General features: G+C 45.4%; 1 protein-coding gene across 1 annotated transcript in view; it reads left to right on the top strand.

Moving 5' to 3' along the window:
- The first annotated feature begins 2,395 nt into the window (after positions 1-2,395).
- Positions 2,396-14,741, top strand: part of TFAP2D (transcription factor AP-2 delta) — a 58,916-nt gene continuing 46,570 nt past the window's right edge. The window contains exons 1-3 of the mRNA XM_055574657.1: positions 2,396-2,434; positions 3,459-3,956; positions 7,421-7,481. Coding sequence (XP_055430632.1) covers positions 2,396-2,434; positions 3,459-3,956; positions 7,421-7,481 — 598 coding nt within the window. The remainder of the gene's footprint in view (positions 2,435-3,458; positions 3,957-7,420; positions 7,482-14,741) is intronic.

Below are 14,741 nucleotides of genomic sequence, written 5' to 3'. Positions count from 1 at the left end.
AGGACTTCGGTGATGTCCAGAAGGATTCAGATGGCCGAGGCAATCAGAGGTCATTCTGTGGATGTACTCATCTCGAGGCAAAAGCTCATCACCGGGAGGATCAGAAGTGCAGGGGCTGGCTGTGGATCTTTGCCTTGACCGGGACAAACACAGGGCCAAACAGGCTGGGACAGCAGGCAGAGCAGGCGGCCAAGATATCTTGGGCCTCCTGGTAATTCCTGAGGGACACGGTTTTGCGTCTGCTGCCTGGACCTAAGCCGGGGAAAGAAGGTCCCTTCAACTTCAATGGAGATGTATCTGACAGTAGGGGAGCTGGGGGAGGGATTTGCAGCTTGTCTGAGAAGGGGCCATCCTTCTCAGCTGGGACTTACTGGGAAACCAACAACAGTCACCCAGGGAAAGAAAGGGTGTCTGGCCATTCCCCAGGTAAGCTTCAGGCCCTACATATTCTTCTTCTGCGGGGGAAGTATTGTAGGGGTGGAGGTTCCTGCTAGAAGGTCGTGGGAGCAGGCTCCAACGGACACTTGTTTTATCTGTGGGCTGAATATAGAGGCCTTTCTTGGTCCTGCCAAATAAAAGGTTTCACTGCAAGCATTTTTGGAAGTCATCTTCTCAGTGGCAATGGCCCTTATCTTACCCCTCCCACTTAAAGATCAAGTTGGTCATTCTTGCTTTTCATCTGCATTGGGCTGGTTTCATTAAACCAAAATATGGAATTTCAAGAAGTTGGGAGGGGGGCACGTGCACACCTTGAAAAGGGGAGCAAGTGTTGGCAGCTGACCCTTGCTCAGGACTGAAGCATCACGGATCTCCATTTCAGAAAGTGCATTTCAATTCTTGTCGTGTGCCTTTGTCCATTTATATAAAGCGAAGAGCGCTGAGTGACAGCCCCAGTTAGCCTGCATGAGCAGATCCTAATAAACCCTCCCAAACCCCGACCTAAAAAAAAAAAAAAAGCCACATGCCTGTTTGCCTGCGGCTTATTATTAAGACACCTTCTTAGCTTAAACACTTAAAAGCTAACCAAATGAAATGGCAATTAAGACCAAATTACCCCTTCTATCTCTGAGATGAGTCTGTGGGGCCAGCCAGTTCTTAGGAGAGAGGCAGAGTTGGCTAGCGGATCAGCAGAGCCTCAGTATTGAGGGCCTGTAGCCACGGCTACCCGCTCCAGGCGCTAGAGCACTTAGTGTGGGAAGCTGAATTTTGAACGAAGTAAAGCTCAAATACTGTTTGGAAGTTGAGAAAGCCACCAAAGAGACCAAGCTAGGTGTGCACTGCCTCCTTTCTGCCCTCTCTTTGTAAAATATTACACTCAAACATATAAGGGTTATTTAGGGGGTAATGGTGTTTAAATACCTTGTGCCAGTGCTAAATGGTCCACACCCCACCCCCTATTTGGAAGTCATTCTGAAAAAGAAGAAGGAAAATACAAAAAGAGGGGGAAACGGGTTGGGTTGAGAAGTAGAAGGCAACATTTCACCTAAATGTAGAATCTTGTCACAAGTCTTTATTCTCTTATATTTTTGTTAAATATATTGCCAGTTACACTATTTCTTTATGATGGAAACTGGGGACTGCCCATCATAGTTATTTGTTTTAAAGCTGCTGAAAGTGTAAGCTACTGCCAGGTGTAGCCTTTCAAAAAAAGGGAAAAGAACCCAAATTCATGTAAATGTGGACAGAGGAGTATTGTTCCCACTTGGGCAAAGGCAGATACCCCAATCTGGGTGAAATTGATTTGGGTGCTCGTTGGAAAAAAAGCAGCTTTCAGCAACCAGGGAGTGGAACCAATAGGAATGAACACTTACTTGGAAAAGGAAGCTTTAATTAATATATATTTCTATCTCTAATATACACACAGCGGGGATAGATCTTTATCTTCACAATAAAATGTGTGCAAATGCTCTCTGCAGAGATGAGTCCCCACCTCAGTCGATATAGAAAAGCATGATAAAGGTTGGAAAAAATGGATAAAAATGTTGAAAGAACCTCCAGTTCCTTATTAGGCGAAGATACAATATTTATTCCTTGTCTCCTGGGATAAATCTCTTCTGCCTATTGTCCTCCCAGTTCTCAGTGCTGATGCTTAATTTTCAAAACTTCTATATTACCAAGGGACCTACGACATCAGCCAAAGAAATACTCAGCAAGTACAAAATCTGTTCCAGGGAGCTGCTTTTGTGCAGAGGGAAAATTTTGTTCCTACAGGTTTTTAAGTGAGTACGAGGCAAGGAGCTATCTGATCCGGGCAAAGCCATTACAATTTAGATCTCTATCTATAGAACATTTTTCTTCCTTAAAAAAAATTGGAAAATACAAGAAGTTTGGATTTTTTTCCTGATTCTTTTTTTGGAGGGGGAAATTGCATCGTAAGCTTTCGGAGAAACCCAACATGTCAACTACCTTTCCGGGACTAGTCCACGATGCCGAGGTATTATTACTTTTTTTTTTTTTTTTGAGCGCGCGTGTGTGTGGCGGCGGTGGTGGCGGCGGCGGTGGCAGCTTTCCCTGTCTCTAATCTATATTGGACCGTTACGTTTAATTATAATCTGGCTTTCGGGGGGAAGTTAAGGAAGGAAAGGGAGGAAAGTTCGTTATGACATCTGTCGCCAGGAAGGGCAACTCTCTGCCACGTTAAGAAACATTTGCCATAATGAGGGGGAAAAACATAATCCTAATAATAAAGAAAGGGAGGAGGGGTGAGGAGAAAGAGATAGAGATGGAGAAAAGATACTCAGAAACGCAAAGTAAAGAGATTGATGAGGCGGGGGGGCGGGTAGGTGGCCAAGGGGGGTGGGGAACACGCACCTCGTTTGGAATGGGCTTATTCTAGAAAGTAAAGCAGAATAGGGGGTGGGGGGCGTCGGATTCCTTGCCCCAAATGGTTAAGAAATGAGCAAGTTGGACGATTTGCACAGACTGGATTAACAAAAAAATACATAGATAATGATTTTGAGAAGCTCTGGCAGACCATCCCGGCAGGGACCGCCAAGCCATCTCGCTGTTGGGAGCGGGTTGGAGTGGCTCCGAGGCGCCTGTGGACTCGCTGGTTCTGCTCCGGGCAGCCCCGGAGTCAATGGCAAACCTGGCTCCCGGAGCCCAGCTCCCTGCGCAAGTCGGGCAGGGACTGAGTGTGTGTGTGTGTGTGCGCGTGTGTGCGCGCGCGTGTGTATGTGTGTGTGTGTGTGTCACCCGCACCTATATAGGGTGGGGGATTTTTTTTTTTCTTCCGCGCTCTCGACTGTGAGGACGAGGCCGCCCACCCCCAGTCCGCCTGCTCGCAGCCGCTCCCTGGCAAAGGCGTGGAGCCGGGCTGTGGCTCGGCCCGAGCCCTGCGCGCTCGCGCCGCTTGGCGAGCCAGAGAAAGCTCCCGGGCTCCGGGAGAGCTGCGCCTCGGTTGCAAAATGACAAACCTCAAGTTTTTCTGCTCTCCCCTTTCCCCCTCTTCCTTCCAGATACGTCACGACGGATCAAACAGCTACCGTTTGATGCAGCTTGGCTGTCTGGAGTCCGTAGCCAATTCCACTGTCGCCTATTCCTCCTCCTCCCCTCTAACTTACTCCACCACCGGCACCGAGTTTGCGTCCCCCTACTTCTCCACTAACCACCAGTACACCCCGCTCCACCACCAGTCCTTCCATTACGAGTTTCAGCACAGCCACCCGGCCGTCACTCCCGACGCCTACTCTCTGAACTCGCTCCACCACTCGCAGCAGTACTACCAGCAGATCCACCACGGGGAACCCACCGACTTTATTAACCTGCACAATGCGCGGGCGCTCAAGTCGTCCTGCCTGGACGAGCAGAGGCGGGAGCTGGGCTGCCTCGATGCCTACCGCCGTCACGACCTGTCCCTCATGAGCCATGGCTCTCAGTATGGAATGCACCCAGATCAAAGACTCCTGCCAGGGCCCAGCCTGGGGCTGGCCGCCGCGGGAGCCGACGACTTGCAGGTAAATAAGCATGCGGCGAATTTGTCTGCGCCCTCCCCTCCTCTCCCTCCCCCTCCCGCACCGTTAATACTCCGGCTGTAAGCCGTCTCCTCTCTCTCTTCCTCTCTCTCTCTCTCTCTCGCTCACACACACACACACATACACACACCACTTATGGAAAGTTATCAAAACAATTAGAGGAGGCGTGTGCCATTCTGTCCCTCTCATTGGAGCAGGCATTTCACCTGGACGCTCGGGAGTCCGGCTAGCTGCGGGGCCCCTACTTCCCGTCGGTCTGCACCAAGTCTTTTGTGAATCCGCATTTCTGTCCCTGAGGGGATGGGGTGGGGGAGATCAAGGAGGCTGGGGTTGAGCCAACTGGACTCAGAGTAAGACCCGATAAGTTGATGACCAATCGCACCCTCAGTCTCGGCGCTTTGCTGGGTCTACCTTCGTATTTCAGGCATTTGTCCCAGACTGAGCTTGTGGGGAGCTTACTATGAAGTAGGGGAGCTGGTTTGCTCCAAAACTTTGCGGAGCGGGATGGGGGGGGGGAAGCCCTGAGCTCCAGCGAAAGTTTCACCAATATTCTAGATTGCTGTGAAAAGTGAAAGATCCCAAATGAAATCCTCAAAAATGAACCCCAATAAAAGCCTCTGCACGGTGCGTTTGACCCGAGTGCAAGCTTGAACCTAATTCTCGCTGCCTGAGGAGTGCCCACTCTCGTCACCCGCTGGACAATTCACAACTTTATTATTTTTTTTTCTCCTGTCTCTCCAAGCCATTAACTTTTACATAAGATGCAACTCCTTAAAGAGAAGGAAATGAAATAAGAAAAGGGGTGGGGGGAGAGAAGATGAATAAGAAGGGAGGAAGAAAGAAGAAAAGGTAGATAGAGAGGAAAAGAGGGAAAAAAGAAAGAGGAAGGAAGGAATTCACATACAGTGAAGGCCATGACTCTATCAGATGATGTACTTTCTCTCTTTATGTATTTTTGCACATTGTTTGCCAACAATAGAATTTATAATTATGTAGATACACTGTCACAGCCATATTTCCAAGTCTACACATGTCCCAAACAGACCCAGAAGACACAAATTTGTAACTTCTTTTGGCTGAAATTACAGCTTTGCCTGTGAGTCTGCACAAAGCTGGCTACTTTCTCTAAGGTCCCCAAAGTGAAAAAGGAGATTCTGGAGGAGCAGGATTTGGAGACAGAAGAGATCCCTCGTTGCGCACAGAAAATCTTTCCCCCTCACTTACCTCTGAGCAAGGGATTATTTTAAAATTAAAGTGAAAGCCCTTACAGTCCCAACAAAGAGCCCAAGCCACAAGATCGGTGCACAAGAAAAAAGATTTGGCTCCATAAACCTTGACTTTCTACATTTACATTCACGAAATAATTTTATACGCTCAGGGCATTTTTACATTTTTCACAAGGATCTCCTTATGTCTCAAGAGGAAAAAAAATCTGCCATTCAATGCTTAGCTCAACTAAAACCTATTTACTTCTTTTAATAGCCGCGTCTGCTGCTGATTTTTTTGTATCTGTACAAATTTTTTTTCTGTGCTAGGCACAAAGCCGGGCATTTTTCAAAAGAGGGGATTAGAACATTTGCAAGCACCAGACAAAGAGCGAATCCCGTGCAAAAGAACACCGTAGTTTATCCAATTTTCGACTTAGTGCCATTCAACTAGTCATTTATGCAATGTCATCCGACCAAACAACATGTTTTACTTATGAGGGGGGAAAGTTTGTTAAGTGAAGAGACCAAGATTCGTTTCTTCTAAGAAAATAAACATCTTAACGGTGCGCCAGAGCCTAGGAGGAAAAGCGGTTTCCTCCCTTGGAGAGCTTCTGGGCCTCTACCGTCTCCATTTCAGATATTTTGAAACCTTTATTTCCATCCTGTTTGTTATGGGTTTTTTTTTTTTATTTTTTAACATTCTTAACCTACCTTTTCCCATTTATTGCTCACACTGAGGGAAAATTCATACTGAGAGACACACTCCAAGATAATAGCAGAAATGGAGAACAGAGGTATATGATATATTTATGTATCTATGTCTATAGAAGTGTGTATATACATTTTTGACATAGATAGGGATATATGGAGAAAGTTGTAATTCTGGCAAGTTATTTTCTTCCACTCCTCCTGGACTTAGTTGTCAAAATGAAAAAGAAAAACAGTCATAGCTACTTTTAAAAGAGAAATGGGGAGGGGATGTGTGGGAGAAACCCGTCTCTCTCCTTTTATTTCTTCCTTTTTAAAACATTCATCAGCATATGCCTCATTTCCAATGCAACAAATGTAAATATACTTTTCCCTGCACAGAATTTTAAGTGAAAGTCCAATGGTTTGGAGGGCGGTCTAAGTCTGCCTAACAGATGCAAACAGTCTTGTGGCTTCAGTTCCATCTTTGAGTCCCCTAAAAAGATTTGCTATGGCCAACAAAGGAAACTGTCACACCTTTTCCCATCACCGCTTTAATTTATGCTCAGTCTCTAAGTTTTTTTTTTTTCATATTGATTTGATAATCACTTTAAGGCAGAACAGTTAAAATAAGAAAGAGCTCGTGAGTAAGTTGAAAAGGGGGGTCTTACAGGCCTGCCTCAATATGGTGAAAATGGGGAAGCAAAAGGGAGCCAGGGCTGTAAAGGTTGTTTTGTAAAGTGGGTTTTTATTATGCACCGACTCTCTCCGCATTTACTTAACTCTTCACGGGCTGTTGGGTAGGTTAACACCCTTCAAGGCCTCTTTCAAGTCCAATACCTCGTTTGTTTGTAAAGGAAAATGAGCCTTTAACACATTTCGACTCAGGAAAAAAAAAGAGAGAGACAGAAATTTTTATTTTTCTTAATCAAAAATCAGCAGGCCTTTTCCTTCTTCCCAGCTCAAATGATCCCTCAATCCACTAGGAGCTTGAAGATATACAGTGAGTGACTCTGAAGGTGTTCCCTCCATAAGACACATTTTGGGTAGCATGATAGGATATTCCTACATCTGGGGTAAAACAGTACCTTCATAAGATACCTTGAATCCTGCACTTGAAATAGCTCCTCTGAGCTCCCAAGAAACCTGCAGTGCCAGACTTGACACTTCCAGTGTAATTTGCTCCATGCAGAAAGTGCTGTGGAAACTGTCTATATATATGCTATGTGCCTTGATGGAGACTTAAAGGGCTTCTCATTCTCTTATGCCAAGATAAAAGGCACTCAGGTGCTTTGAAGTGTAATATTGTATGGTGCTGTAAAATGCATACCTTAAGATTTATACAACTTTTAGATTGTGGTTTTTCTGGCAATTTTTTTCCCCTTACAATAGTGTGTGCTGCCAAAGTTGCTTCAGCTCAATGATTGCTTTTAAATGTCTACTATGGGGTAATGAGGATATGGGGATCAGAGTTGGGGCAGATTGAAAGACTTAACTCATGTATCTGTTAGTATCCATATGAGTGATTGTATTTCTTTTTCTTTCATTAAGGGCTCTGTGGAAGCCCAATGTGGGCTTGTTCTCAATGGCCAAGGTGGTGTGATAAGAAGGGGTAAGTAACAACATAATGAAACTAAACATTCTTCTCTCATGTGTTACTTTGTTTTCAAAGTCCAGCAGTGCTTTTAAACATCAGATCCCCACCTGATGATAAAGAAAACAATGACTCTTGGTCAATTACGCCTGTCCCACACAGGCATACCCACATTAAAAAGCTTCCCTTACTCCACTGAGGCTTGAACTAGCCTGTGCCCAAAAGAGAGTGATAGAAGAGATTTGCTCTTCCTCAATGAAAGAGTGACAGAATCAAAGTTAGAGGCAAAAGAGAAAAGAAAAAAAAAATCTTTCTCACAAACCCTTCCCCCATCATCACATCCTCGAGCAGAATTTCTGGTCTCTTTTAGCCCTAAATGTGCCAGCCACAGCCTGGGTGTTTGAGGTGTTGGTGTTAGCTTGAGGCTTTGAAGGATTCTATGAAAGGCTAAATTCATTGGGCTTCAGGGAAAACTAATGAAACACCAATATTGTAGCTGCCCTTATTTTTCTAAGTGTCCAGAACATTTCTTTCTTTAAGGGAGGGTGAGAAGAGGAGGTGGTGTTAACTGTACTGGATAAAGCTTTCTTGTTCCCATCTGTTGAGGAAAACATCTGAACCCAGAGTTACCCATGGAATGGGAAGGTGGGGGCAAGGCAAGAATGGAGAGCTGTTGATTTCAGCCCAGACACTGAAGAGGGCTGCATCTCAAATGTTCCATTTTGACAAAAGGTTTTGAACTATGACATTTTATGAGCCTCAAGGCAATGCCAATTTCACTGGCTTCCTCACTTCACTGTACTCAGAGCTTCTGAGGCTTATTTTCCTAGCAAGCTGAGTAACCCGAGGAGCACACAAGGCAAGGGGGACCAGCTGTTATCCCAACTTCATACGAATTAATAAGACATGGCCTATTCACCAGGACTAATTCCAGCTCCAGGGCCACGGTTGTCTCTAGTAACTGAACCACTAAAAACTGAGTCACTCCTGGTGGCACCAAATAAATGTTCTTCAGTCCCTCTCCATCCCTTTCAAAGCTTGTTGAAAGACTACAGTGCTTTTCCAAAGAAAGGATTGCATGGATAGGAAGCATTGTTTTCTTTCAAGTTTAAACTGCAGGTTTTACAACCCAGTGTCCAGTGTGAAACATCCATTTAAATTGAGGTGGGAAGAAAACAGAATGTTTTCCTCTGAGAAGCTATTGTCAGAGTGGATATTTGGGATTTCCATACATGGAAAATGGCTATTTAAATCTGTTATTTCACCCTATGGAGATTTGAAAGTTGTTTTTTTTTCCCCCACTGCTAGCGTTGTTCCACGAAGATTTTTTAAAAATGAGCCAGATTTAAGCTTGTCAGCTAGGCCAATACTCAGCCATATTGAAAAGACATGAAATAGGCCTAGACTCGTGAAAATTGAAATAAAATATACATATTGTTGGAGCGAGGGGGTTAAAACACACAGTGAAAGAGGGACCAGGTGACAATTGTGTTGAGGCGGCCACCCTAAAGGTGACGCCAAGCAGTCAGGGCGCACGAAGATGTCGGTGGTGCTGAAGGACAGCGCCACTAATTAGCGCCCGGAGCCGGCTCCTCGCAGAGCCCGACTCGCGCTACTGCGTTTTTGCGTTCAGTTCCGCGCTTGCTCCAAGATCACCTTTTCAAATGCTTGGAAATTGCATCAGATCATACAATAGCTGACAGGGGGTTAGAATTATTTGAGATCCAGGCGGGGAGCTGGAAAGTCTGCACAGGCTGCTGTGCAATGAGTTGAATTTTTGAAGAGATTTACGGAATAGACTTCACCAGCTATTCAAGAAAGGCCAACGCTCTCCAGTCACCACAAGAAGGGAACTGCGTTCCTATCCTCTCAGAGCCACGGAAATGGTTTTCCTTAGGTGATGTTTGATTGCTCTTGTAGAATTCGGTGTCATTCACCTAAAAATCACAGCTGAATGTATTTTAAACCAAATATTGATCTTTCAGAAGAACAGCAGGGCTCCAAGCAAAAATGGGAGGTGATTGGGGTTTACATCTCTATTGTTTGGCTAAACTTGATCCATCCCCCTCCATGCGAAGGAATTCAGAATTTAGCTGCTGAGTCTATTCCATTTCCACGTGTCTTAAAAAAAGACCAATTACCTTAGTTGTGCCTCAGAGACCAGGGAGTGTGTCTCTGTGTGTCTGTTTACTCTGAAACGATCAATGTTCATGACAATTTACAAATGGATAGCAAGGAAGTCTTGCATTAAAAGGCGGTGTTTCTCCTGCTGCTGGCCCAGGTCCTTCATCATAGGACTCGTTTTTCAAGAACAGCTAAGGAAGTTTGTTGTCTCTATTGTCATGGCAGCACACAGCATTCTAATATCCATAGCTCAAGTCACCTTTGTTCATCAAGAATTGGGAGGACTTTAACTCAAGCGCTTTGCTATATGACCACACTGTGCAATGTAGCTCAGATGGAAAAGTCTGTTTCTCTTCTAATTCATGCTTTGCAGGTGACTCACCATATGAAACATGATTTGAAAAGCACCACTTTTTGCCATTGTTTCTTTCCTGCTGAGCTCTTGGATAAACTTAAATTTCTAATGATTTCTAAAATTTGCAATGGGAGAAAAAAAAATAGAGATTCTCTTTTACTTCTCAAGACCCCCGGATGCTCTTCTAGAAAAAAAGATCCCTTAATGCCCTACACAAATTCACCAGGGAGAAGCTGTCCTGTTTACAGTGTTGTGTGTGTGCGCTTGTTGGGGGTAGGGGTGTCTCAGTTCTTTAAATTTAGCCACTTCTGTTTGCAAATAACAAAATACCATTTCCTTGACTCACTTTGGTAAGTAGCAGTTACATTGTTTTTGCCTATAATGAAGCCCTATAGCCAAAGAAAGCGGAAGAGGGGCAGCGGCGAGGTAATTACCACCTAGATAAAATATTTGCCACCGCCTCGGAGGTGCAGCTCCCCGCGCGCTCACTCTCGGTTAATGGTGTGCACGATTTTGCCCGCAGCTCCGCCACTCCAACCATCAGAACCAATAATCTTTACTTTACCCTGTGCTCGCGTATCGATAGCTTCTCTCGCCTCCGGCATCGGCTTTGATATGTTAATATTTCTGAGTAGCAAATTCTGCAGAGATCATATTAATGTTGTACGTACAGAGTGGAGCTTTGCCTTCGTTGAATATTCAGATAGTGGGTTTCAAAAGGCATCTCTTGAAGAAATGAGGCTTCTATTTACAGGAGTCGTCTGTGTTTTTAATCATTAAAAAAAAGAAAGAAAGAAAGGAAAACCCACTCTTCTTTTCCCCATGAATCTTCTGAGGCTCCCTCATGGCCCCCTCCCCTTTGTCAGATGCTGGTCCCTTTCATTTCTTGCTCTGAGAATTTAATAGAGGGAGAACAATGTTGATGACGACGATGATGATGATGAAGCTAATAATGAGTGTATCCAGATTGAAATCGCAGGGGTAGGGGTTCAATTGGGTAGGGGCTCCTGGTTTTCAGAAGAGAATGGAGATTAGAAGAGAAGACATAGCTTTTCCATATTTGGGTGAAAAAGTGACATTTTGGCCCTGGTCTTTTTTGTGTGTGAAATCGGGATGGCAAACTCAAAAAAAAAAAAAAGGAAGAAAGAAAAAAATGAAAAAAGTGAAGAGGGGAAGCGCCCTTGTTTCGCTTTGTGATCACTCTGCCTTGCAGCCCCAGGCTAATTTCAGAAGCTTAAATACCGCCATAGCCTCTGGGCCACGCGGAGAGGGAGCGGACCCGGCCACGGGCAGGCAGGAGCGCTTACCGGATTGCCCGTGGCTACACAAAATACAAACTACTTTGAATCAAAACATTTTTGGGGAATTAATATGATCTGAACTCTGCACGTTTTAAGAGAGTTGGAGTTTGTCAGATCGCTTAGAGGTGACTGGCACGCCAGCGGAGGCATTTACGCTGCGGTACAAACATTGTCAGATCTGATTTAATTTCAAAAAAAAAAAAAAAGCTTCCGTGAAATGGAGCTTAGCATCAGTCGCCCAGTCTGCCAATAACAGTGGATGGGCCTGATCGCTCTTCCTGTCTGCAGCCTTCATGGCTGCCCACAGGCGGCTTGGGCAGGAAGATGAACTTTCTTCTGCTTTTTCGGTTTTCGTGAGGGTCCTGAGTTTTGGAGCTGGAGTTAGAGAGAGCCTTTTGGCTCTTTCAGCAGTTCTTGAAAGGAGTAAGATTGAAGCGGGGTGAGAAGCCTTATTCCTCTTCTTTCGTCAGAGCCCAGGGAATCGCTCTTAAACCGTCAAAACTCATTTCTGTGGCTCATCCATTGTGAAAATATTGTCAGAAACACACCAGGAGCCTTACCTGTCTTGCATTACCCAAATACAGATGCTGCAGATCCAGAATTCAGTCTCCTTTAAGAAGTTTAAAATTCATGTAGGAAAGGATCTAGAGGCCTGGTTTGTGGGAAATCTATTTTACGGGGAGGGGGGACTACTTTCCATAGCCTACCGCCGCCTCTCTTAATTTCGTTATTGCTTTGAACATCCCCAAAAGCCCAAGCACTCTCTGCGCTAGGGAATGGGGATTAATTTCACCCTCTGCTCCCCACCCCCCGCCCCCCGCTAACACACACCATTAAACATCCATCGCCACCTTAAGACAGTAGTCTGTCTATGCAGACTTCCCTTTCTTTTGTTCTGCGTGGAATCCGCACCCGGAGAAGCGCACTCAGACCTGGTAATCCAGTAATACCTGTTACTACATAGCCTTCTCCTAAACACTGCAACTCGCTGCAGATACAGCATCCCGAGGCCTATTTAATTGCAGTTAAGCCCCTATCCCTTTGGTGTTTGATTACAATTAACATCCGCTTTGCGTGGAGGAAGGGGATTCATGGGGGGGGGGGGGGGGTTGGGATGGAGAGGGTCGAGAAGCTAGAGAGGAAGCAGCCGAGAACGATCCCACCTCATCCCATTTATACGCGCACCTCGCAGAAATGCAGCCGAAGAACAAACAGGGACAGGAAACTCCTGTAATCGCTTACACATTTTTTAATGTGTCAGAAAAAACGAGCGATCACTGGAGATGAAGAAGGAGAGAGAGAGAGAGAGAGAAAAATCCCTGCCGTTTGTATTTCTTTCATTTGAATTGTAAACATCTGTTTGGCTGTAAGGCGAACAGAACATTTATTTTGCTCTCAAGATTTGGTCTAATTATGTCAACACCGAGGCGGCGGCGATTGGGGCGGCGCTGCGGCTTTGGAGAGGCTGCGCGCACGGGCCCGCGCCCGGAAGCCCGCCGGGAAGTATTGATCGCACCTGCAGAGCGCGTGGGGCCTCTAGCCATCACCCGCTCTGTTCCAAGACGGGAAGGCACCTAGTGGGGGTGAATAGCCTAGAGGCAGCTTTAGGGGTTCCAGGGGAGCCGCAGTTCCTGGGAGAGGGCCAGGGCTGTTTCCTCGGCCCTAATTGCCTGGGAGGAGAAGAAAAAGCGCGCCCAGGCAGCGGCGCCTGGCTTTCCGATTCCGTAGCCGCGCACAAAGTGGGCGGAGTCTTGTCGCGCTCCACCGCTTGCACCCAGCGCCGCGACAGCTGCTCAGCACAATGGTGGGGTTGAGTGGCCTAAACTCAGGATACTGAGGGCGTGTGCCTCCGTTTTGCCTGTTTACCTCCTTAAGTTAAATAGAGCAGGTGTGAGCATCCCATTTTTCAGATGGGCAGACTGAGGCCCAGAACTACTTCTCTAAGGTGGCATGGTTCACTAGATGGCCAACGTTTTACTTCTTTCCCGCCCGACACCGTCCCCGGCCACACCAGGAGAGGCGCAGCTCCCTCCCCGCGCTGTTTCTAGCTTCATAGGATCTGACAAAGTCTAGCAGCTGGAGGATCTGCCTCTCTGTATTTTGTGCTGGTTTTGCCCCACATACCGTCTTTGGCTGACTTTTCAATATAGCTGTGGCAAAGTTATCCCTTTTATGATAGCCATGTCCTAGACAAGTGACCTTGAGTAGGTGATTTCTTATGCTGTTACTATAGCTACCCATCTGAGTTTGAAGCCTCACTGGAAATAGGAATCTCTATTTCCAAATTTCGATTTTTAAAATAGTAAGTCCGGTGGAAGTAGTATTGCCTCTGCACACTATGAATGGAAAAGAGATGTACTCTATGGTAAAGAGAGCTGGGCATGAGGACTTTGGCCATGGCAGCAGAGATGCCCCTAACCGGAGTGCTGAATCTAGAATGAATATTGCATGATTTCAATCAGAGCTGACATGCAATGCAGGTACCATGAGGAACTTCAGCTAGAGACACTGGGGAGGAACATTGTCAATGGCTTGGCATCCTTGACCCTGTCATCCTTTCCTTCTTTGAAATCTCATCATTGCCATCTGGATCCCCTTAGAGATGTCCCACCTTCATTCCAAATGCAAAACTCTGGTTATGTTGACCTGTGACTCTTTTCTTCCTCCTTAAAAAATAAAGCACTGGGAAGAAAGACATCAGGTTCCTTACGCTGCTGTAAACTCTACAAGTTGCCAAATCTTCAGCCAGGACAAGAGAGTTCCCCAAGGCTGCAGCAATGCCAAGTATCAAAGTAACAGAAATTCCCTTTAAAGATGCTGTGACATAAAAAATAAAAGACTCTGGAGTTGATGGCTAATCCTGAATACAAAATAAATCCTCCAGGCAATTTGTGTGTGCATAAAACATATTCTTAATATGCAGCCTGTGTGACTTACCTAATAAATGCTTATTTGAGCATAAGCCAGAAGACTAACCTGGATGCAGGAGAGAAGGCCTAGGGGTCAGGGATTTCACCTTTGGTTAGGTAGCAAACTCAGTGACTTCCTTGAAAGTAGCTGGCTTTTAGCATGCGGGTTCACTTTGTCCAAAGGGAGCAATTTTCCAGTTGGAGAAAGCCCAATTTAACTTTTTTTTTTTAATTTTTACAAAAATTACAATCTTCTGCATCTCCCTAAATTTCATGTCTCACCTACCATAGATTAGCCAAGATAGGAAAGGTCTAAAACTATGCCCTTTCCTTTCTTGGAAAACAGCACATACACTTATAATAAACTTGAGACCAGTTGAGTGAGATTCCTGTGTCTTCCACTGTGTACTGGCTACTGTGCAAGAGAAGATTTATGCAAGAATATAAATTTGCTAATGATTCGTAGTGACCACAGGGAAAGGCTCATTTTCAGGTGAAAATGTGTGAATTTTTAGTAAAAACATTATCATTTCTTTTTTGTTTGTTTCTGGCTCATGGGGCCCCCAGCAGTGCAAATACAGAGTCCTAA

The sequence above is a fragment of the Bubalus kerabau genome, chromosome 3 (assembly GCF_029407905.1).
Source record: "Bubalus kerabau isolate K-KA32 ecotype Philippines breed swamp buffalo chromosome 3, PCC_UOA_SB_1v2, whole genome shotgun sequence".
In the NCBI taxonomy this organism is placed as follows: Eukaryota; Metazoa; Chordata; class Mammalia; order Artiodactyla; family Bovidae; genus Bubalus; species Bubalus kerabau.
This window is presented reverse-complemented; position numbering and strand designations above follow the sequence as displayed.